This window comes from Marmota monax, unplaced genomic scaffold (assembly GCF_021218885.2).
Source record: "Marmota monax isolate L192 unplaced genomic scaffold, Marmota_monax_Labrador192_F-V1.1 WCK01_AAM20220418_F8-fsc00009, whole genome shotgun sequence".
In the NCBI taxonomy this organism is placed as follows: domain Eukaryota; kingdom Metazoa; phylum Chordata; class Mammalia; order Rodentia; family Sciuridae; genus Marmota; species Marmota monax.
Genome location: NW_026694710.1, coordinates 23,857,501 through 23,879,286, shown reverse-complemented (window position 1 = coordinate 23,879,286; position 21,786 = coordinate 23,857,501). Strand labels below are relative to the sequence as shown.

General features: G+C 56.9%; 1 protein-coding gene across 1 annotated transcript; it reads right to left on the bottom strand.

Annotated features, from left to right (window-relative positions):
• Positions 1-7,157: 7,157 nt before the first annotated feature.
• Msx1 (msh homeobox 1) lies at positions 7,158-11,177 on the bottom strand. The gene is made up of 2 exons (XM_046423735.1): positions 10,494-11,177; positions 7,158-8,204 (listed from the first exon to the last, which is right to left on the bottom strand). The coding sequence occupies exons 1-2, from the start codon at positions 10,960-10,962 to the stop codon at positions 7,762-7,764; spliced, it is 912 nt and encodes a 303-aa protein (XP_046279691.1). The 5' UTR covers positions 10,963-11,177; the 3' UTR covers positions 7,158-7,761.
• Between the last annotated feature and the right edge of the window lie 10,609 nt (positions 11,178-21,786).

Here is a 21,786-nt window from a genome sequence, read left to right as displayed (position 1 = left end):
GTGTGGTCCAGCCGCCAGCACTTCCCTGTGAGTGGGGTCCAGGACATCTCTGTCCTCCCAGAACCCACAAAACGCAAAGCGGACCCTATGGGCCCCTCCTCCAAGCACCAGAGGTCAGTTCCAGCCTCCCACTGTCTCAGGACCTTGGTGGGTCCCCTCTATGGGAGAATTTTTTTCTCTTGGCCCCTCTTTGAACTCCATTTCTTCTTCATTCTTGGGGTCTCGGCTCACAAGTCCTCTGTAGAGAGGCCCACCTCGACCACTCTGCCCCAAACAAGCCGCTACTGTCCTTGGAATCATCTTACTCCCCCCCTGGGAAGCATTCCTCCCACCTGACATTCTTTATGGGGGGAGCCCTGGATTGAAGTATGGATTCTGACTCTACCCACACTTTCTGTGTGATGGTGACCAGATTGCGTGATCCCTTCCAGCCTCAGTTTCTCATCTGTAAATCAGGATAGAGAATGTCCCATTGGTGACATGGCACATCTCCCAGATGGCATTCAGAAGGACTTCTCCACCCAAACCTAGACAGGAAGGGGATTCTGCCAAGTGCAGGAACAGACCCAGGCCGGGGCAGCAGCACTTCTGGAATGCCTTGTGGGCACTGGATGCACTTCTGTATCACACCATAAGCAGAGGTGAGGTGGGTGGTACACACAGATGGGTCTTAGACCCCTGTGTGCCCAATGGCAAGTCACCTACCCTCTGCTCCTTCTCACCTGTGTCATTGGGAGATTAAAAGAGGTGTCTTAATTCTGGGTCCACAGTGGCACAGAGACAAGGTCTTCCATCCTTCCTGTCCCAGCTCAAAAACAAGAACACCCCTGTCCTCCCAACCCCCTCAACCCTTCGGCCTGAGACACCCTCCCCCACACCCTCAGCTGACCGCACAGAGTCTTACACATAACTTATGTTATGCCCAACTTGCCAGTGGAGGCACCCTGCCTGGGGGTGGAAGCCCCAGTCTGACCTCTCTAGCTGGAGACCTTGCCTGCGCTATTCAACCGCGCTGGGGTTCCTCCTCTATGGAGTGGGGATAACAACGGTGCCAACACACCTGGCCAGAAGAATTCGTTGCTATGATTGACATGGTGACTTTAGCAAGGTCCAGCACCTGCGAGGATTCCACACCCGTGGATCTGTTGCAGACCCATCAGGGAGAAGGCTGACATGACTCTGGGGAACCCTGGGGCTGGTCATTCTGCCCATTTAAGAGATGGAGCCTGAGTCTCAGGAAACCTGAGACATAAGTGAGCCCATCTACCTCTCAGCCTGTCCCAAACACTGGCTCCCAGTCTGTGTGGCCTGGACCCGCAGATTCTCCGGGAAAAGCCCCCCTCCCTGCCACCCAGAAGCCAAGGGGACACCATCCAGAGAAAACAGGGTATCTTTTTTTTAAAAAAAGTAGTATCATCAGAGAGGCCGAGGCACAAAAACGCCAGCGTCCCTCCCACCCTCCGGGCAGCCTGAGCAGGGAGCCGCAAGGGAGTCCAGAGAGCTCTGGACCGGAACCGGGAAGTGGCCCGGGAAGGGTCGCCTGGATCTCCCTCCCTTTCGATAGACATGGCAAAGGCCCGCAGCCCTTGCACGCAAGCGCACACCCGCCGGCACAGATCCGCCTGGGCCCCCGAAAAAACCCATCTGGGTCGAAACCGGGTTTTGAATACCTGAACCGGCAGAGGCGGCCCGGGCGGCGCGGGTCTAGCCAAGCTCTCCCGAACCTGGACGGCAAAGTCCCCCACGCGCAGGGATTAAGAACCCTTCATTTCATCATACCCCGCCCGGCTGCCTCAGACCCCCAGTTGAGGGCAGGCCTTTGGATTCGCATTTAATAGGATATCATCAAAGGCACATCTTTAGAGCACCAGCCCAGGTGCGCTAAGCCCGGAAAGGCGGGCTTTAGGGCCGGATTTCAAAGTCTGGAAGAGGCACAAAGACTTACTAGATAGAGGTGACCATACAGAGGAGGGTAAACCTGGATTTGAGCCCTGTGTCTCCGTCCTCTCTGGACTCTGGGAGTCTCCTGGGGAGGCACGACACTACCTGCCCTGGTTTAAAATCTACTGCTTTTTAAAGTACTCATAATCAGTGTTTATTGCTGGAAGTGCCAAATATCTCACCAAGCATTTCACAGGAAATAGGAAAACATCGTTATAATTCCACACTTTATATGTGGGGAAAGTGGGGATCAGAGAAGTTCTGCATCCTGTGACTGATCCCACAAATATGTGTGTCTGGGAGCCTGACTGCCCCCCACCCTCCTTTCACACCTGCACCCTTGGATGGCTTATCTCCCACCCACACCCCGAAGGTGCTGGGCTGCCTGCCTCACTTCCAAAGATGAGCTCTGCAGGGAGCACTCTGACTCTGGGGGAGTCTTTGTGTCTGTTTCTCCAGGCTCTCTCTCTCCATCTGTCTCTATCTCTGAGTGTCCCTCCCCATCGATCCCCAAGATATATGTCTCTCTCATTGTCACCAGGTCTCAGATCTCAGAACTCACAGTGAGAGGCGACCTTGAGGGGGTAATGTTGGTCTTTGTAGGACTGTGGAAGTTAGAATCTGTATTGGTTGTGGGTGTTGGTGTGTGAGATTGTGTGTCATTTGGGGGTGCGTGTTGGTCTGAGTTGTGTACGTGTGTTGTGTATTTGTTAGCTGTGTATTTGTGTGCATGGGCTGTGTGTGTAGTTGGTGATGAGAGCTGATTTTGTGTGATGTGCTTGGTTGGACATGTGTGTTGGGTGTCTGTGCGGTTGCATGTATTTTTGGTGTGTGTGTGTGTGTGTGTGTGTGTGTGTGGTGTGGTGTGTGCTGTTGATGATGTGTGCATGCGCTTGTAGGCTCTGTCTGTCACCAAGAGAGCCGAGTCCAGCGTGGGACACACGGGACTGGGAGGAGCTGGGGCTGAGGAGCGCAGCGCCGCGGGGCGGCGCTGTGGAGGAGGCCGGCAGTGCGCGGCGAGGGTCCCCCAGGCCTGCGCGGGCCGAGTGGGAGCTGTCGAGTAGAGACGAAGGCATTCGGGGAGCGTGGGGCGGGAGCTTGGGTTGCCCTGGAGAGTGGGCATTGGTCGTGGAGGCTGGGGATGAGGTGCTTCCCGGGGCGCTAGGGGACTGTCCCGGCTGTGTGGCAGTGCAAGCGGCTGGGAGGGCGGGACGGAGCCAGGGAGACCGCGCGGCCCCGGGGGCCCGGCCAGGCCGGCGCCAGCCGCCGAGTTGAAAGGCGGCCGCGGCCTCTCCTCGCCGCTTCCCATTGCGCCCCCAAGGGCTCCGGGCGGGGCGCAGGCTAGGGCCGAGCTGGGCTCACCTCGGGGTCTCGGGTCACTAAAGGAGGCACAGCGGTGGGATCACGCTTGCGGCCCCCGCCTCGAGAGCCACGGTTTTCATTAGGCCTCCTGAGCGATCTGCGCGGTCATCCGCAGGGCCAGCGAGCGGAGAAAGGAACCCTAAAACAAGGCGCTCTTCACTCAAGCTCTCCAGCCCCACCCGGCCTCCCGGGCCTCTAGGCCCCGAGCTGGGTCGCCCCAAGTCCCCTGAGGTCGGCTAACCTCTCTCCAGCCCGGCTTCCACGCCTTGGGCTGCTCTAGTCTTGCCATCGCGGTCGGTCGGAAGCTGAGTTTGCAGACTGAGGCTGGGTCTCCTCCCAAACGAAATGCAAACGCCATGCAAACGCCATGCAACGGCGGGAGGGCAGGTGAGAGACGTCCCTCTCACCACTCCGAGGATCGCGCTGGCTTGGTCAGGACGGACTCAAAGGGGTTAAATTCACAACTAAGTCCCAGGTCCCTGGTTGCAGATATTCCCAGGGATTTTAGGCGTCCTCACGGAAGAACCCTTCCAGCACTCGGAGAAGAGACCCTCGAGTAGAGGGACGTGGGGACTAGGGGGAAATCGGGGGTCCCTAGTGGAATCTGTGTTCGAATCCCTGCTCTATCCCGTAATCAATTCTGTGACCTTGAGAAAACGCGCAATCCCTGGGCCGAGGTCCTCACGCTGTAAAAATCTCTAGGTTTAGGTCCATGTATGACTGCACAAATGGAGCGGCGCTACATCGTGTACAGCCAGAGAAGTGAAAAGTTGTGCTGCAATTGTGTACAGTGAATCAAAATGCATTCTGCTGACATATATACCTAATTATAATAAACAAGTTGATTAATTTTTAAAAATCTCCTAGGTTTGATGGAAGTCGCGGGGCCGGCGCCATGCACCCAAACTCTTAGCACACAGTAGGATGGGGAAGCTCCCGGCTCCTCCTCCAGCACAGCCCCCAGCGTGGTAGGTGGCGACTTCGCCGCCGTGGATCCGAAGTTTCTTGCCAGAGCACCAAATTGATCCGCGAAGGACCTGGTCCCGGAAGCCCCAGGCCACCCTGTCCTCGCTTGATAAACAGAACCGAGTTTGGATGGCCCGCGTAGGTGAGGAGAGCCCTGGGTACTGTCGCGAATTCCCGCCGCCCCGGCTGAACATGGATCGGGATCTTCATCCCACACCAAAAGCCGCTTCGATCCAGGAAACATTTATTGAGCACCTTCTGTGTGCACACCCTATCGAGGAAGGGAATTCGGAAACGAAAACGGAGAACAAAGAAAGGGCTAGACGAAAAGAAATAAAAATGGGGAAATGAAGGGGCCCAGAAGGGGAGGGAAACCCCGACCCAAAGCCTGCAGCCAGGGCAGAACAGCGCGCGGGCGGGGGTCCCGGGTGGCGGGCCCCTTCCACGGGCCCCAGCGCAGAGAGCGGGAAGGCGCGCCGCCTCGCCTGCAGCTACCGCCTCTCTGGAGCCGCGGCGCGTCTGCAGAGCGCGAGCCGTTGCTCATTACCGCAATTATGTTGCTCTAAATTTGCCTAGACCCTAAATTGCCAACTCGGGAGAGCCAGAACACCCCGGAGGAGCCCAGGCTGGAGGAGACACCCGATCCAGTCCTCCCATTCCTCCATCCCGGATGAGCGGAAGAAGCCAGGGGAAGACCACGAGTTGAGAAAACTCGGACCCACTGGGTATTCCCTGGGACCTTCCCCAGGGGGGCTCCTTGACACCCCAAATCCTGGGGGTGGGGAATGGGAGGAGTCCCAGGCCATTGGGCAGGTGAGAAAAGGGATGTACGGAGAGATGGCATGATCTTGCCACGGTCAGACTATCAGTAAGGGGTAGGCAGGCTCCAACCACCTTGGACCCTACCGGCTTGTCTGACTTGAAGCTCAAGGCTTCATGTCCCCAGTGGAGTCCTAGGAAGGAACCCTGAAGAGTTGTTCTGGGGATCAGGGTGTACACACACCATCCCCCCAGCACTGCATAAATCGTAGAGAAAAGTAAGAAAGGGGAAAACCTTTTAGTGGGTGCCAGGTACAGCAGGCCTCCAACTTCCACGCTGACTTAAAGGGCCATGTGGGGTGGGAGTAAAAGACCTCGTAGGTGCAACCCCACACTCTTGGGGATGGGGAGGCCCAAGTCCCTGTCCCGCAGTGCTTCTGGAAGATTTGAGGCTGAATGCCAAGGCCCAGGGTCTCCCCCACTGTCTGCTATGGTGGAACTGAGCTCCACAGCAAGCCATCTTCCTCCCTTCAGAGAGGCTGCTGCCACAAGCTCAGACCCAGCAACAAGGGCCCAACGGCAGGGAACCCCTGAACTTGTCCAGAGACAGGGTAGAGCCCACACACGCTGAAGGGCAACACTGGGCACTCCTGAATTCCAGGCCAACCTTGTGCCCCTGGGGCTAGAAAAGCACATTGTGCCCTAGACTCCATTTTTACTCTTTCTCTATTACAGGCATGTGCCACCATACCCAGCTTCTATCTGTAGAAATGATGGCCCCTAGCCGGGCGCCGTGGCACATGCCTGTAATCCCAGTGCCTGGGGAGGCTGAGGCAGGAAGATCATGAGTTCAAAGCCAGCCTCAGAAAAAGCAAGGTTGCTAAGTAACTCAGTGAGACCCTGTCTCTAAATAAAATACAAAATAGGGCTGGGGATGTGCTCAGTGGTCAAGTGCCCCAGAATTCAATCCCCAGTGCCAAAAAGAAAAGAAATGATGACCCCTTTCTAAGTCCAGGTACTGGGTTCCTAGTTACCCTTGGCCTACTGGAGGACCCTCTTAGTGGCTGAGGCAGAGGTTGTCCCAGGCTTCCTGCGTGAAGTTTTGGGCATGAGGCCACCACCAAGTAGTTTGCGGAAAAGGGAGTGAACAAATTTGGTGAGAATTTATCAGGTGACCTCCAACAGGAAAGAGACTATTAAGTGTGGGGAACTTAATAGACTATTTATTAAAGGGTCATTTTCTGTCTTCAACATCCTTGCCGAATTCTTCCCAGAAGGCTAAACTTGGCACTTATGCATAAATATTCACCTTTGGAAGCCTGAACTTGACTTACTGCAGAGAAGAAAAAACAAATTTGTGACTGTTGGGAAGCCAAGGCTCACAAAGCAGTAACCAAGGTGAGACGTGTGGTGGCCTTGGGTTTTCTTTGAAGTTTGACGCAGTTGTGTTGTGTGTGTGTTTGTGAGTTGTAAGGGGTCGTGACAGGGGTGCAAAGGCACTCACATTCTGGCAGCTCAAAATTGGTTCCACAATCTACACAGTCAGTCATTCAGAGAAGCAAAGCAATTGCTTCCACCCCCCCACACCTGCCCTCCTGTGGGAAAAACAGGTTTGTGGGGGGTGGGAATTGTCTGGATTAGCTGTCTACAGTCATCAAACCATTTGAGCGATTCACTTTGTTTTCACAGACAGGTTAAAAGGGGAGGAAAAAAGAAAGAGTCGGTTATGGGTCGCCTGAGCAAGTGTCGATTTCAGCTTAAAGTGAATTGGAAAATTGAGCCTAATTATCCTAGGTAATTGCTTCAATTCTCCACTTGACTTTGCTAATGCAGATCTGTCCTGTGTGTTCCAGAGATACCCCCCCATCTCTGCAGATCCTGTTGTTGCCTTTGAAAGTTGCTGGTATAAAACTATCATCAAACTGAAAGGCAATTGTTGTGTGTGAAAAGACAAGAAGTAATATTAAAATACAGGACTAAAATAGCAAACAGATATTTTCTTGTAGCTTAAAATTAATTTATTTAACAAATATAGCTATAATATAAATGATAATAAAATTTCAAATATACAGTATATTACATAGTACACAGACTCCCTTCCAAAGGGAGGCTTAAGAGCCACGAGAATGAACTGTTAAATAGAAACAGATTTTTTTTTTTAATTTTACAATATTTTTCTGGCACTGGTAAGAGAAGTCCCTTCAACCTACCTTTGCAACGCATCTGTATGCCCTGCCCCCAAAGCAATGTTTGGCTGCTGAAGCTCTTAAGATTTTCAATGGAAGGAACCGGGGTCCATCTCCCCGGGAGGCTCTTCTCTCTTTCAAACTGTTCTCATTTTGAATCCTCAACACTAATTTCTCTGTGCTTTTCCTGCCTGATGTCAGGGCAGGAAGTAGCTCTGCAGGAGTCACAACCTCTGCTTCTCAGTCTGCTGGGGACACTGGGCACATCTCGCAGCCTCTCCAGCCTTAGTTTCCCCACCTGTAACTCCAAGGTGAAGATCTAGATTCTGGAAGAGAACGAAGGACCCTTCCAGCCACTTTTTCCGAGGGGATCAGACATGAATGAGAGTGAACTCAGGGAGAAACCAGGGGAAATGGGAGCAGCGTGGGGAGTAAAGGGAAGGGGCAGGTGGTGCAGAACAGGGGAGCCCCACCCCGGGACTCCTGCTGCTGTAGAAGACGGGCTGGAGGGATCAGCTGGTACACAGGTGAGCCACCCTGGGGCCACCTATGTCAGGTGGTACATGCTGTAGCCCACGTGAGCCGTGTAGAGTCCCACAGGTGCCACGGGCAGCGCAGCACGCTGGAAGGGGCCAGAGGCACTGTAGAGTGAGGCACCCGCCGCGGCGGCCACTGCGGCAGGACCGCCCAGAGGGAAAGAGAGGCCGAAGGCGGCGGGCGGCAGCATGGGTTTGGCCGCCATTTTCAGCTTCTCCAGCTCTGCTTCCTGCAGTCTCTTGGCCTTGGCGCGGCGGTTCTGGAACCAGATCTTCACCTGCGTCTCGGTGAGGCTGAGCGAGCTGGAGAACTCGGCGCGCTCGGCGATGGACAGGTACTGCTTCTGGCGGAACTTGCGCTCGAGCGCCAGCAGCTGCGCGGTGGTGAAGGGCGTCCGCGGCTTGCGGTTGGTCTTGTGCTTTCGCAGGGTGCAGGCCGGTGGGCTCAGCCGCCCTAGGGTGCCGTGGGAAAAACAGGCAGGGGGTTAAGACAGCGGCGCTGGAGCAGGATCAGCCCATAAAGTAGTAATAATTGTCAATACCCAGGTTAGCTACTGCTTTTCGCCACGTGCCTTGGTGCTGGACCCTAGGGGAGGTACTTGAAAATGCTTCCTCAGAAGCCCACTGCAACCCCGCAAGGAAGCTCTTGTCTACTTTGTGCAAATTAGTAAACTAAGATTCTAGATGAAAGAAACTCACATTCATGGCGATGCCCACGACGTTCAAGGCCAGAACAGAGCTGGGCACCTTTATGCTCAAAGGCAGCTTAGGAAGCAGTTCTCAGCAGGGCCTCCTCCCATGCCAAGCACAGAAGGAAGGAGGTATTAATACAGACGATGGCATGTGCAGAAAGAGGCCCATAAGCAGCCCAAGGTCACATTGAGTTTCATGCTTGGCCAAGCATTTATCTGTGTCTACCAAGCGCTCAGCTTCGGGCTAGGCCGCAGTGTGGCATAGAACCCGTGTCTCCAAATCCCACTGTCCCTGGAACAGCAGGTTCCTACAGGGCTTCACGGACAGGACTCCACAAACCAAAGGTGGAGAATCCTGGCCATCACAGAGGTCACACTTGGCCACCTAAGTATGTAAAGAGCCACTTGGGGCAGTGAAGAAGCCTCTTCATATCAACCGGGTTCCTCCAGACTGTCTCAGTTTTCTCTTGGGCCTCTCCCTCTCACCTGTGGGGCCTTTGCCCTGGGCCTCACTTAAACTATAGGATAGAGGTAGGTGGGGACACAGCTTGTGACTCAGTTTGCAAAGACCAATGGTGCCCAACTCTCCTTTTGGTTTTCAAATACACCTCGAGGATGAGCAGAGAGGCACAGCCAGACCCAGGTCAGGCGCTGGGCTGCTGTGTGCACCCGGCCCTGCTACAGCACTCACTACCGCCTTAGAAAACACACAACCAATTACTCCCAGGAAAATGGGAATCGCCTTGACTTTGGGGTTCCAGGATCCAAGGCCCTAAGCCAAGTTCTCAAGTCCTGGGAAGGATGCTTTTCCTCCACAGCAGGATTTCCTCACGGAAAAATGAATCAAAATTGAGGATGTTTTACCATGCGGGTTTTGCCCAACTACGCATTGTTTTCGTGCTTTAAAAAATAAAAACACCCAAAACAAAACGATCCTTTGGGTTCTCCAGCCACTAGGATGTGAGTCAAACGAAATCCTGGGTTAACATCCCCCCTCTTCCCCGTTGGAGGCCTCTGCGGGAAGCAGTTGGCCCGGGGCTCACTTTCCGCTGGGCTGAGGGAGAGGCGGGCGCCGAGGGAAACTAAGTCTCTTCAGCAGCGACAGCCCAGCACTAGGCCACCTTCTCTGGCCACTAGGCCCAGGGAGGGGCTGGCTTTTCAAAGACGTTTAATCCCCAGATAAAAATCATTCCTCAGCATCACGCCATTGAATTCGTGCTGCTATTATGCCGCGCAAAATAATCGGAGGAAACGAGGAAAACTTGGGAATTTCCCGTGCTCCTGAAATATCTCCGAGACTGTTCGCTGGGCAAAGCCAGGGGCCCGCGAGGCCTTGGAACCACCCGGGAACGCGCCTGGAGCTGCTGGAGTCCGTTTGGATCATCCAGTCCGCGACGTTGGCGAGCGCCAGGCAAGATTAGAGAGGGCTCCGTCCCCAACTGCCTTGGGGCCCCGCCCCCTGCTCGGGAAATTTAGTGCCCCCTTCCCCTAAATCGTCCAACCGCCTAAAGCACCAAGTACTGGCTTCAAAATTGATGGGGAGGACGGAGTTTTGTAAGAACTTCGGCACCTCTCCGCTGGAGGTACCTTCAATGAGAGGGGCAGCAGGCTTCCTCCATGAGAAAGTGAAACTCCGCCCAAGGGTCAGGATGTCCGCGCCACACCGACCCATCCCTTGGGGTCAAGACAAGTATCAGAGTTTCGGGTCAGACGGGACCGCAGGGACTCCCGGGGTCGCTGGCAGTGGCAGGAAAAGAGGGTGCCCGGGTACCAGCGTCCTACAAGTGAACTTCTAAGGCAGCGTCACCGCGCCAAGGCATAGAGCCCTGAAAACGGACCGCGAGCTGGGCCACAGCCAGGTCTCTAACTGGGTGGGGTGGGAAGAGGCTAAAACCCGGCATCTCCGCCAACGCCTGGGCAGCTCGGCCTCCAGGTACCCAGCTGCAGGTACGAGAGGCGCCCGAGACAAGCAGGCGCCGGCGCGCGGCCTGGCGCCCTCGGTCCCACACCCTCCCGCGCCCTCCCTGGCTGCCTGAGTTCTGGCTACTCACTGGCTGGGGGCGGGGAGAAGCGAGGGCTCTGCATCCACTGGGTCCTCTCGGGCTTCTCGGGGCTCTCGGCTTTGACCAGAGCATCCTCTGGCAGCTTGAGGAGTCCTCCCACGGTGAAATGGCCGAGCGGCCGCGGCGAGGAGGGCGCGTCCGGAGCGCCTAGAGACCCGGGCCGGGCACCCAGCGGCTGTACGGAGCCGCCCGCCGCCTGCGCGCCCTCGGAGGCCGCCAGTGCGCTCTCCTTGGCCCCAGGCTTCCTGTGATCGGCCATGAGTGCCTCCACGCTGAAGGGTAGGAGCGAAGGGGACACTTTGGGCTTGGCCCCCTCCTCATCTGCGCCCATCGCGGCCGCCGTGGCCGCGGCAGCTGTGGGGGCCTGGCCCGCGCCTCCCCCCGCCGGCGTGCCGAAGGCAGAGTCCTCCACTTTGACACTGAGTGGCAAAGAAGTCATATCAGCAGCCGGGGCCATGCAGAGCCGGGCCCGCCCTCCTGCCGTAGCACAAGCCAGCCGCCAGGCATGGGCTTCGGGCGGGCTGGGAGCGCGGCGGGCCTCTGGGAGCGCCCGGGGCCCTAGCCCGGCGGGCCCTCCCGCGCGCGCCTCTCGCCTCCCCCCCAGAGAGCCAGCTCTGGCGCGCTGGGCCTGGCTCCCTGCCGCTGCCGCCGCCGCGCAGGCCGAGTTCCCGGGCGCACTAGCCGGCTCCGGGTCCGGCCGCTGTTCCCCAGAGAACTTGTTAATAAGGCGAGGCCAGCGCGGCGGCGGCCAATCAGCGCGCGAGGGGGCGGGCCCACAGCGACCCATTGGGCCGCGCTCCTGGGGACAGGCCCCTAGGCGCGCCGGCCTGGGGGCGCGCAGGGCTGGGCTCCGCCGGGACCGGAGGGCAAAGGAGGGGAGGGTGCCAGGGAGACTTTCCTCCGCCCCAAAGCCCTAGTGGCATCCGTCCCTCCGGGTGCCCGGGGTCCTTATCTTACTGTGTTCCTGGGGCTTCTCTCTGCCCCCTCTCTCCTGCCCTCCCTCATCGCCGCTGCCCTCTCCTCCCTTTCTCTACTTCCCTTTTTCTCCCCTCTCCCGCTTCTCCGGAGTTCTCTTCAGTCTGTCGCCGCTCCCGTGTCCCTCTCCGCTATCTGCCCGTCCTTTTCTACCACTACAATCTGAGTTCATTTCTTACAAATTCCTTTTTCATTTGAAAAAAAAAAAAAAAACAATCGCAGATATTTGTCCAAGTGGAAAGACATTTTAAAAAAAGAGAGACTTCTTTTTAAAAACGCAGTCACGTTGTTCTTTCAAAACTTCACCTCAGGACCAAAGCCGGCCTTCGACTCTACCTAAAAGCTGGGCTACAGTTTGCCAAAGGAAGCCGGTTCCTGGCGGTTCTTGGCTGTAAGAATACACACCATTACTCCTAATCTAGAATCGGTTTTCGTGCATGACGTGTACTTTCCCTGCTCTGAGCATCTCTCCCGAGGGTCACATCTACACCAGCGACCGGCTGCGGGAAGGAGCCACTGGATCCTTTTGAGAGAAATTTATTGAAACAAACCCAGCAGAAACGCCAACAAAACACAGATCTGGCCTTAACATGACCTCAGACCATGCGCCCGTGGAAACAATAACACGTCCCTATCTCTGGGTCGCTGATCTCTGAGGGGAGAGGCAAATATGGGGAGGGGGCCAGGAGAAAGAGGACGGTGCCTGGAGGTGGGTCCTTGGTGCTGGGCTTGAGAACTTTTGTTTTGCCAATTTCGGAGGAAACGTGATTTTATTTTTGCTGTTAAAAAAAAAAAACGAGTTGGGATGTGCTCTTAAAAGTGAGATCTAGGCAAACAGGGGTCGAGGTCCGCGGGTTTTTGTACCATCTCTTTTATGGCCTCTTATCCCCGGGCCCAGGCGGGCGGCTCCCGGGGAGCTAGCGGAGGTGATTGGCGGCTCACCGGGACCGGCCATTGATGACTGCAGGGTTCTAATCTCCAGGAAACACAAGGGGCTGCAGTGGCCATTTAGGGGTAATTATCCGAGCGCAGAGGGACAGTGAATTCCCTCGCCTTTTAACTGGGAGCAATAAAAGCTGTAGATTAGGGGCGTCCAGATTAAGGGAAATGAATTACTAGAGCAGGAGCTTTATTACCCCGACGGCGTCCGGGGTCTGGCAGGAGGGGTCGGGCTGCGGACGCCAGTGAGATCCTCGGCCTCACATCTGCCCACAGGCTCCTGAGATATGTGAAGGCCTGAGGCGGGTTCTGGAATACTTCCCTCCTGGTGAAATTTAGGCGGCCTTCTGAGATTCTTAGGATCCAAAATGCAGTTTAGGCACTGGGCTGGGGCCTTTAGGTCGTGCGGTGGACTGGGGGCCCCCCGGGGTTTGCCCGAATATACTTGGGTAGAAGTATTTTAAAGCTGAGCGAGTGGAAGCTGAGCACAGATGTGGACCGAACACCTTGCCTGCAGCGCAGCAGGGACGAACTTCGGTCCCTAGCAGTTCTAAGTAAACTGTAGCGGGATCAACAACCCACTCTGCGTCTCCATCTGAACTCGGGTTAAAGAGCTTTGGGGGCAACATTTTAAAAGCGATTAGAATATCTTTCAGGTCCGGGGCCTCGTCCCCCAACTCAAAATGTTTGACTCCCAGTTAGTTCACTTTAAGAATGATATACTTAAAAACTTTTCCCGGAATAATGCACATCAGCAAGAACACAGTACACGCAACTGTGCCGACGGCTTCCGGGGCTCTGAACCCACTTGGGCTCCTTTAGGGCCCAGGGGGCTCGAACCTGAGAGTGAGCACAGGGCTCAGAATGACCGGGATCCCGAGGAACTCCCGGCGGTCGCGGGTGACCAGAGCAGCGAGGCCGGCCGCGGCCGGCCAAGGGGGAGGCGAGTGGCCTGAGAAGGGCCGCATCGCTAATTGTGGGGATAAACAATCTGTCACGATCCTTCAGCGCGCCTAATAGGCAGACGAGGATGTTGTTTTTAGGCGCCAGCGGCGGCCGGATCAAAGGCTGCAGCCGGCGCAGGGGCCCTTGAAGTCGCGCCCCCGCCTCCAGGGAGCAAAGAGCCTGTGCCCGCAGCCTGGGGCTCTGCAGCCCGCCGCTCGGGTCCCGAGCTCAGTCCCGAACCCCAGCGCATCTTCGTTTTAGGTTCCCTGTGCATTCGCGTCCGCGGTCGCTGGAGCGGCGGGTTAGCCGAGTGCAGGCGTCGCGAGGCCGGGGAGCGCGTCTGCCGAGGGAAGGGGCACACTCCACGGCGAGGCACAATAGCGCAAGACTCTTGCACGTAGCTGCCACTGGACTGCGGAGGAAAGATGCCCGCGCGCCCTCAGACTCAGAGCAGGGAGTTAGAGAAAAGAAAGAAAATCGGCGAGTTGTCGGCTCCCGCCAGAGGAAAGGCTCGAGTTTGGGAGCAGAGAGAGGGAGCATTCTTTGAGTTCATTTTTGTCTGGGCCTTTACTGATTTCCCGGTTGGTGGGTTCAGCGAGCTGACCGGCCGGGGGGGCTGTGCCTGTTATCTCGCCGCCAGCACTAACCCGAGGCGCTTCTACCCCGGCATTTCTTGGGGCGGCCGCTGCAGCCGAGAAAGCCCGGCTGTAATTCATGCCTGGCAAGAGCAGGGCTGGCCCGCAGCAGATAAAGCTCGGGACTGGCGCTCCGTGTGCATCCTCGCGCTCCCCTCCCCTCCCCCTCGCTCTGTCGCCCCTCGTCCTCTGGCAACCTAAGCCCCCCCCCCCAACAAAGCACCTCTGGAATTCGGAACCTAAAGACAGTTTGTCCTGCGTCCACTTTCTAAGCAGCTAAACTGGTTGTGCCCCACCACCGCCGCTTGTCTTACGGGGGTGTGCAACGGCGGGGGCAGAATAATGTTGTTCCTAGACATTGTTACCCCATGGGCAACGATTAACTTTTAGAAGGACCTTCATCTGACGGCTGTCACTCGCTAAGTATTGTCCTACGGACTGGAAGGGCCTGCAGGCTGGCCCATCACTTCTTCGAGGTTGTTGTCGCCTCCGTCGTTTTTTTTTGTTTTTTTTTTAATGCCCCCTTCCCCCCTTTCCACTGCATTTTGTGGCCTCGGCCCAGGAATCCCGCGTGCATTTTTTAAAATGTGTAGCTCAGTGGGATCCCCCGGCAATTAGCGAGCCCCAAACAGTCCTCTTTAATAGAATGAATGTGCTATGAAAACCGATTACCCGGAACGATTTATTTTGGTGGGAATTCACCTATCGCCAGGAGGGCGGCCGAGGGGGAGAAAGAAAAGGTATTTTGTCCCGGGGTGGGGGTGGGGGTTGACGGCCGGCAGACAGCGTCGTCAGAGGATCTTCTAACCTGCCCAGGGGCCCTCCCGACCTCACCATCTCATCTTTTGGCCTCTGTCGCCTGGGAGTGAGGCGCTGGGAATCGTGTTTTAAAAACTCTGCGCGAGTTGCTCACTCCAGGAGGATTACACTGCTCTTCAGAGAAAAAGCCCCCAAAGAGCAGGCGGAATCTTCAGCAGATCACAGATTCGGCGACCCGGGTGGAACTTGTGCCTTTGAAGAGTTTAGGTACCTTTCCTCAACATGACGGCAAAATAAAACTACTCATAAAAACTGTTTTCTCCTCGAAAATTCCTTCGCTGAGCCGGCCCCACTAGTGCGGAGGGACTAACAGCCCGAGCGCAGTGGGTTTCGACTGCAGGGCTTCGGCCCCTTTCCCCACCCCCCACTGGCCTCCTTCCCCCCCCTCTCAGGCCGGCCTTCCTGGTGCCTTTAAATTCTGGAGGGGGCGAGGGGGCCAGGATCCGCGGAAGAGAGAACCCCCTTTCAAATGGCCCAAATTAATGTGATCGCGACATGAGGGTGCACTTGGGGAAGATGAAAGTGGAGGCCGGCCGGCTCCTCCTAGAGCTCTATAATTATAGATAATATATCCCATTTCAAAGCAATTAGACCAATCAGGCGTAACGAAGCACTTTGCTGCCGACGAATAACAAAGACGCAGGGTTATTTAAGCCTGGAGATGTCAGGCGGACCCCCAGGCTCCGGCCGGCCAAACGTCTTCCATCCTGGCTCCGCCACCCCCAGCGGAGGAAGGCTCCTCGGCTTCCCCCAGGCTCTGCCCGGCCCCGCTGAGGGCCCCATCTCAATTCCAGCCAGGGCCTGGGAGGGCAGGGGGATGGAGGGAATGGGAGAAAGAACTGGCTTAAGGAGTTGAGTGTCAGGCCTGCCCGAGGTTTCACAAATTGTATCTGATTCAATCCTCTCTACTCTGGGAGAAAAAGTATTAATATTGGCCACCCCCAACCCCATGGAAGAACAAAATCGCAGGGGTTAGCGTCTTGTTCAGGGTCACACCACTAGTTAGTGGTGGTTGGCAGGGGTGGGTCTGAACCACCAAATCCACTCTTTCAGCACCTAGAAGCAGTCTCAAAAATCCAAGAGCATTAAAGTACAGCGATGCTTGCAGCATTTGGTGGAACAGCTCCCAGCCACACCCCCCAATCCAGGAACTAGATCTTGGGTCCAATTTACTACCCCTTCTCCTGCTCTCCCTCCCCCTCCATCCCCTGGCTGAGATCTCTGAAGGATGTGGAGTTCTTTTTCCCCATGAATTTACCAAATGTCTAGTGTATCAGGTCTGAGAAGAAAACAGGCCAGGACTCTAAGTTGCAGGACCAGTGAGGGCCTTAGTTTGTGGGCTTTAAAGTGCACAGAGATGGGCAGAAGAGTGATGGAGAAACTCAGGAGGCAGAGAGGCTGGGTAGAGGCCCAGAGCACAGGAGCCCTAGGTACAGCCTACTGAGAACCAAGGCCCCAGGCTCAGAGCTGGTGAGTCCTAAGTGTTGGAAGCCCAGGAGGGGGTGCCCAGAAGGCCAGAGTCAAAGCTGGAAAACGGGGGACTCAAGGGGAGCCCAGCAAGAGTGTCCCCCGGAAGTGGGGATCCACCCCACTGTCTGGGGCGGGGGCAGCTGGACTGCAGGGACCCACTGGGCAGAGCAGGGCATGGGGAGGCCCCCTGGACCACGGGGACGACTTCCTCCCCACTCCCTTATTCCACCCCGTGGGTTCAGGCTTTCCACATTCCTCTCCTGTCTGTCCACACCGGATTCTGAGGCCCAGTCTCTAGTGGGTCTCTGTGTCTGAGCTGGCCTCTTGGTCTCTGCGGATGGATCTCCCCACAGCCAGGACACCCCATCTCTCTGCACTCTGTGAGTCCTTCTGTCTCCGTGGTTACCATTTCTCTTTCCCTCCCTGCCTTTCAGTCACTTCCCCCAAATCTCCTGCCCCCTGCCCTCAGCTCTCCTGGCCCCGTGATTCAGTCTGAATCACTCCTTCAAGTCACTCAGAAGCTAATGTGACTTCCTCCGGTGCCCCACAGCAGCCAGCAGGCACACCTTCAGGAGCGGCAGGAAGTGCCCCTCCCGCGGGTCCTGCCACTCCAGTCCTGCTGGGGCCTCCAGCTAGTAATTTCTCTCTGGAGCCTCCGTTCCCAGGTTACCGACTGGCCTGGGAGCGCACCATGGGCCTTCCCTGGTTCTCAGGTGTTCTCATGGGGGCCCAAAAGGCAAAGGCTGCAGGAGGCCTGGCAGATCTAGGAGGTGACAGCTTAGTCCTTCACCCCCACTGGTCTAGAACTCCAGGGTGGAAATAGCTAGTGAAGATGGAACATTCTGGAGGGGACTAGGGTGTCCAGACTGACTGGGACGGCAAGCAATGCACTTTTCTGGAGAGAAGTCCAAGCTCAAGTCGGGTAGGCGGGCCCCAGTCAGGTCCCCTGTGGCGACTCACTCCCCCTCTCCAGGGCCCCTGCTGCCAGAGTCTCCACCCTCTTGCACTTAACCTCCAGGCCTCAGAGTGTCCAGGAAAGAGGGCAACCAGCCTCCACCCTGCACCCCGCTCCTGTGGGCCTTTGCATTCGCCAAACCGATTTTGCTCACCCTGGATCACAGAGCAGAGGAGCTCAAAGAAGTGAAGAGGGGTGTGCACACCAGGGCTTCCTGATTCCACAGCAGTGCCTCAGGTGGGCACCCACTTTCCGGTGAGAAGAGTGACACTCCAAGAGTTGAAGCAGCACTCCCCTGCACAGCTGGCCTGGGGACACTAGGACTGGCAGTGCCAGGGCAGTCCCCACTGCAGCTCGCTGTGATAGGGCTCCAGCTTTCCCGCCTGGCCTCTGTCTGGGGAGGGCGGCAAAGCCTCCAGCTTTGGTTCAGTTCCCTGTCAGGGTGAGCAGGTTTGGCTCTGGAAGGTGGAGGCTGCTGGAACTGCCCCAGTCCTGCAGAACCCAGTGTGAACAGAAGTGGGGCGGGTGGTGGTGATGTGACTCTCTGCAGAGCCCTGCTAGGACTGGGCTCTGCCACGGCCTCAGAGCATGGGACATGGGCAAATGACTGCCCCTGCAGACTTCAGTGGGTGTGATGGGCAGCTGCTCCTCTGTCCTCCTCCCTGTGAGAGGAGGGACTGAGCCTCAGAGACCAGGAGGAGGAGGAACCCAACACTAGGAGTAAGAATAGCGTTTCTTAGAAGTCAATGAGCAACGCCCTTGAACATGCACTTTGGCCAAGGGCGCTTCTGAGTGCTTAATAAGATTTAGCTTAGTCTTCACAGCGACTCTTTATCCCTAGTCAACACCTGGGAGCAGCTTACACTAGCAAAAGCACACAAAGTCAGTGTCCTAGGAAGTCTCCCGGCACCCAGGGCTTCTCAGTGTGCACCACTCATGAACAACCCCTACTGAGGACTCCCTGATGCGGCACAGGCACAGGCACAGGCACAGCCTGGGGGACTGGTGCTTGTGGCTGCCCCAGCTCTGATCTCTGCAAGGTGGGGGCTGCAGCTGCACTGGTCCCTGACAGAGGTGGCTCCCCAGAGCCTGTGTGGGCCCCGAGATGGGAACAGAGCTCGGCATCGAGAGGGGCCACCAGAGGGACGTGTATGGATGACCACCAGGCAACACCTAACCTTCGCCCCTGCTAGGCCTGACCCCGAACACCCCCTACCTGGCCAACTGCTCTGGGGTGAGGGTCAATGCCAGAGCTTGAGGTCAAGTGTGAGAATGGTCCACCCAAGTTCTGATCAAACACTCCTTTCAGAGCATCTTTAAAAGCAACCTAGAGCCACGGTCCGTGGATCACTCTGCAGTGCTGTTTAGTTCTCTTCTAGACCTGAGGATAGATCCAGCTTCCTGTTCTGCACAGATAAGCCATGGCCCAGAGTGGTCAGACAGATGCCCCAAGTCACTCAGAAAGGTCTGTGTAGCCTCCAGGCCAGTGGCTGTCTCTGCCATGGGGTCCTGTCTCACCCTGGGGCACTTCTCTGGGCGGCTCAATTCCTGGTGTGGGTGGCATGGAGGCAGGCTGGGAGAGGCCCGGCCTCCAGAGAAGGCAGGGGAGAGGGAGTTGTCCTGGTAGCTCCCTCCCACTGCCCCAGCAGGGAGGAAGGAGCAGATCCCCACAGGGCCCTCCCTGTTCTGGGGTGCTCCCAGCCCCCTTTGGCTTCTCCTGACTTGCCAGAGCTGCAGGAGAGCCCCACCTGAAGGGGACCCACTCCATCTCCAGGGAGACCCCCTATCTGATCAAATGGTGGGCTCCTGGCCACAGTCCAATTAAGTGAAAATAGATCTGGCCTTATCAGGTTCAGGCATAGTCCCTGGGGTGGTCCCCGCAGTGGCCCTGGAGGGTCCCTGTCTGTTTGATTTTCCTGCTCAGACACACTTGTTTAAACAGACCCCCGGGGCCTTCAGTAACCTGAGCCACCTGCAGCATGATTGCCAGGTAGGGAGGCCAGTTCAGATGCTGGGTGGGGGGGGGGGCGTGTGGAAGAGAAGGGAAAGGGTCCTGGGGAGAGCAGGGCCAGCCCCCTTTAGAATGCCTGCCCCAGATTCCCTGGAGTGTTGTGCAGAGCCCCTTCAGCTCTGCGGCCACTGAGAAGTTACTGAGCCTCTCTGGGCCTCCATTTCTCATCAGGGTGAGGATTAAATGAGAAAGAACACCTTTAAAGTTCCTGGAGTGGTTTGACCCAGCACAAGGGCTCTGTGATGGAGAGTCGGGTGTCCTGAGCTTCTGCAGTCTCAGCAGCCCTGTGAGGTGAGTGTCCTGCTCCCACACCCTGTGGATGGCTCCTAGGAAGGTCAGCAGCTGTGCACAGCCGAACTCCCCTCCCCATCCCTAAGTCCTGGCCAGATTCTGCAGGCCCTGCGTGCCCTGTGCTCCCTTCCCCACGTCCTGTCCTTGGCTCCCATCCTCCCCTCTCCACCAAGTGAGGCCCCCTAACAGCCAACTGGGCTCCTTGCAGTTGCCCAAACGTGCCAGATGCCCTCTTGCCTCAGGGCACCTGTGCTGTCTGTTCCTGCTGCTTGAAATGCCATTCCCTCTGTGGTCCTCATAACCCCTGCTGTCCCTCCGGGGTCTCTGCATGGATGCCACCGTCTCAGAGAAAGCGACTCTGACTTTCTGGAACACCCCCACCCCTCCCTCCATCCCGCTTGACCCTTCCTCAAGGTGTGCATTGTACCCAACATTTCTTCATCTCAGTTTATTCTCTTCCTGCTTTGAACCGCAGCCCTGTGAGCGCAGGTGTTCTGTTGGCTGATGACGGTCCACCCAGTACCCGCAGCACGTAACAAATGCTCAGGAAATATTTTTGAACGGCCAAGTGAATCACAAACCCACAGAGACCCTGGGAAATCACCGACTTCTGTCTCTTTTCTCCTCCTGTACTGGGGCCTGTTCAGTCTGCCCACGGTACCAACGAGGAGCGGGGCATGCTTGGGCAGTGCCCAGCCCAGAGGAAGCGTGCAGGGAGTGTTTTTTTTCTGACCAAAAGAGGACAGTGGGTTTTCCAGAAAATTCTCCTCTTTGAGAGAAGCAATTCCACGAAAAAAGTCTCGGGCCCAGGTTTGCAGAGGACACCTGGAAGGACAGCCACCTCCACCCAACCCCCCCCCCCTCCGTCCACGCCTGGAGTGATGCTCGGGGTGAACCAGGAGGTGTCTGGTCTTTTTGCAGGTGGAAGGACAAGGCCCAGAGAGGTCAAGATGCCACCTGAAGGTAACACCGCTGAGAAGCTCCTTCACGTCCAGGAGATCTCTCAGCCCTGCTCTAAGTCCCCACCCAGGGGCTGGCAGCCGTGGCTGACCCTGCCCCAGTGGCTATTTAGGAAAGCAGGTGTGGGGAGGGCGGCCCCTTAGCAGGGGTGGGGGCCAGGGGGTTTCCCCAAGGAGGACGCTGAGGAGGGCAGCCTGGGAAGTGGACCAGGAAGACGGGAGAGGGTTTGCACAGTGAGGGCGGGAGGACAAGGCAGCCAGCTGGGGACAGCCTGAGCAGGGCCGGCTCCAGCAACCACCCTGGCTCCTGGCATTCCCAGACCTCAGGCCTCCGGAGAGGAGGGCAGGGGCGGGGCAGATGCGGCCAGTGACAGTCAATACAGCTGCCCCCCGGGCCTTCCGCTCCTGGGTTCACATCCCTTTCAGCAGGGAGGAAGGAGCAGACCCCCGCTGGGCCCTCCCGCCCCTCCTTCCCCGAGGGCAGGAGTGTTGGCTCCTCTTTCTGAGGGCAGAGAGCAAAGCCCCCCTAGAGAATCCTCGGGGAAGGCAGTGGTGTTTGCAGGCTGCCTGGGGTGAGTGGGGTGTGGGGGAGTCTACATCTTCTGTTTTGTTTCTGCGATGCTGGGGCGGAACCTGGGCCTTGTGCAGGTAGACCAGCACTCCACCCCTGAGCCACACCCCAGCCAGGGCTCATTGGAAGCAGCTTTGGACCACCAGACTGTCCTCTCCTGGTACACAGAAGGCAGTGAGCACAGGAGGAGAGGTGAAGCTGGCTCTGGGGGAAGCCCTCACTGATCTTCTGATGCACTCAGTGACTTATTAACCCATTGCACAGATGAGCAGACTGAGGCCAGGATTGGCTTCATGGGCTGTGTTTGTCTGACACATGGAGATTAAGGGTACAATACCACCAGCAAACTCACCAAGGACCTTCTATGTGCACACTCTTCACACACGTCACTGGCCTCACAGGTGTATGACATGGTCTCCATCGGACAGGTGGAGAGAATGAAGAGGTCATTCTGGGGGAAAGACTGTGGGGGCCCAGGGAGTGTGAAACTAAAATGGAAGAAACAAATGTTAGCATTGCCTTGTACCCTGGCAGGGAGGGCTTCCTCTGCCTACCTGTGCAGGGCATCAGTGGGTGCTGTGGACAGGATGCCCTGAAGTCCCAGGTGGGGTGGGCGCCAGGATAAGAAGAGGAAGAGAAGGAGCAGGAGGAGGGAACAGGAGGGGGGGAGAACAGGGCGGGGAGGGGTGGAGAGGAGGAGCAGAAGGAGGA

Coding starts and splice junctions, on each gene's coding strand:
- Msx1 (XM_046423735.1), bottom strand. CDS start 10,962: ATGGCCCCGGCTGCTGATATGACTTCTTTGCCACTCAGTGTCAAAGTG. Junction 8,205..10,493: donor CTTCTCCCCGCCCCCAGCCA/GTGAGTAGCCAG, acceptor ACGGCACCCTAG/GGCGGCTGAGCCCACCGGCC.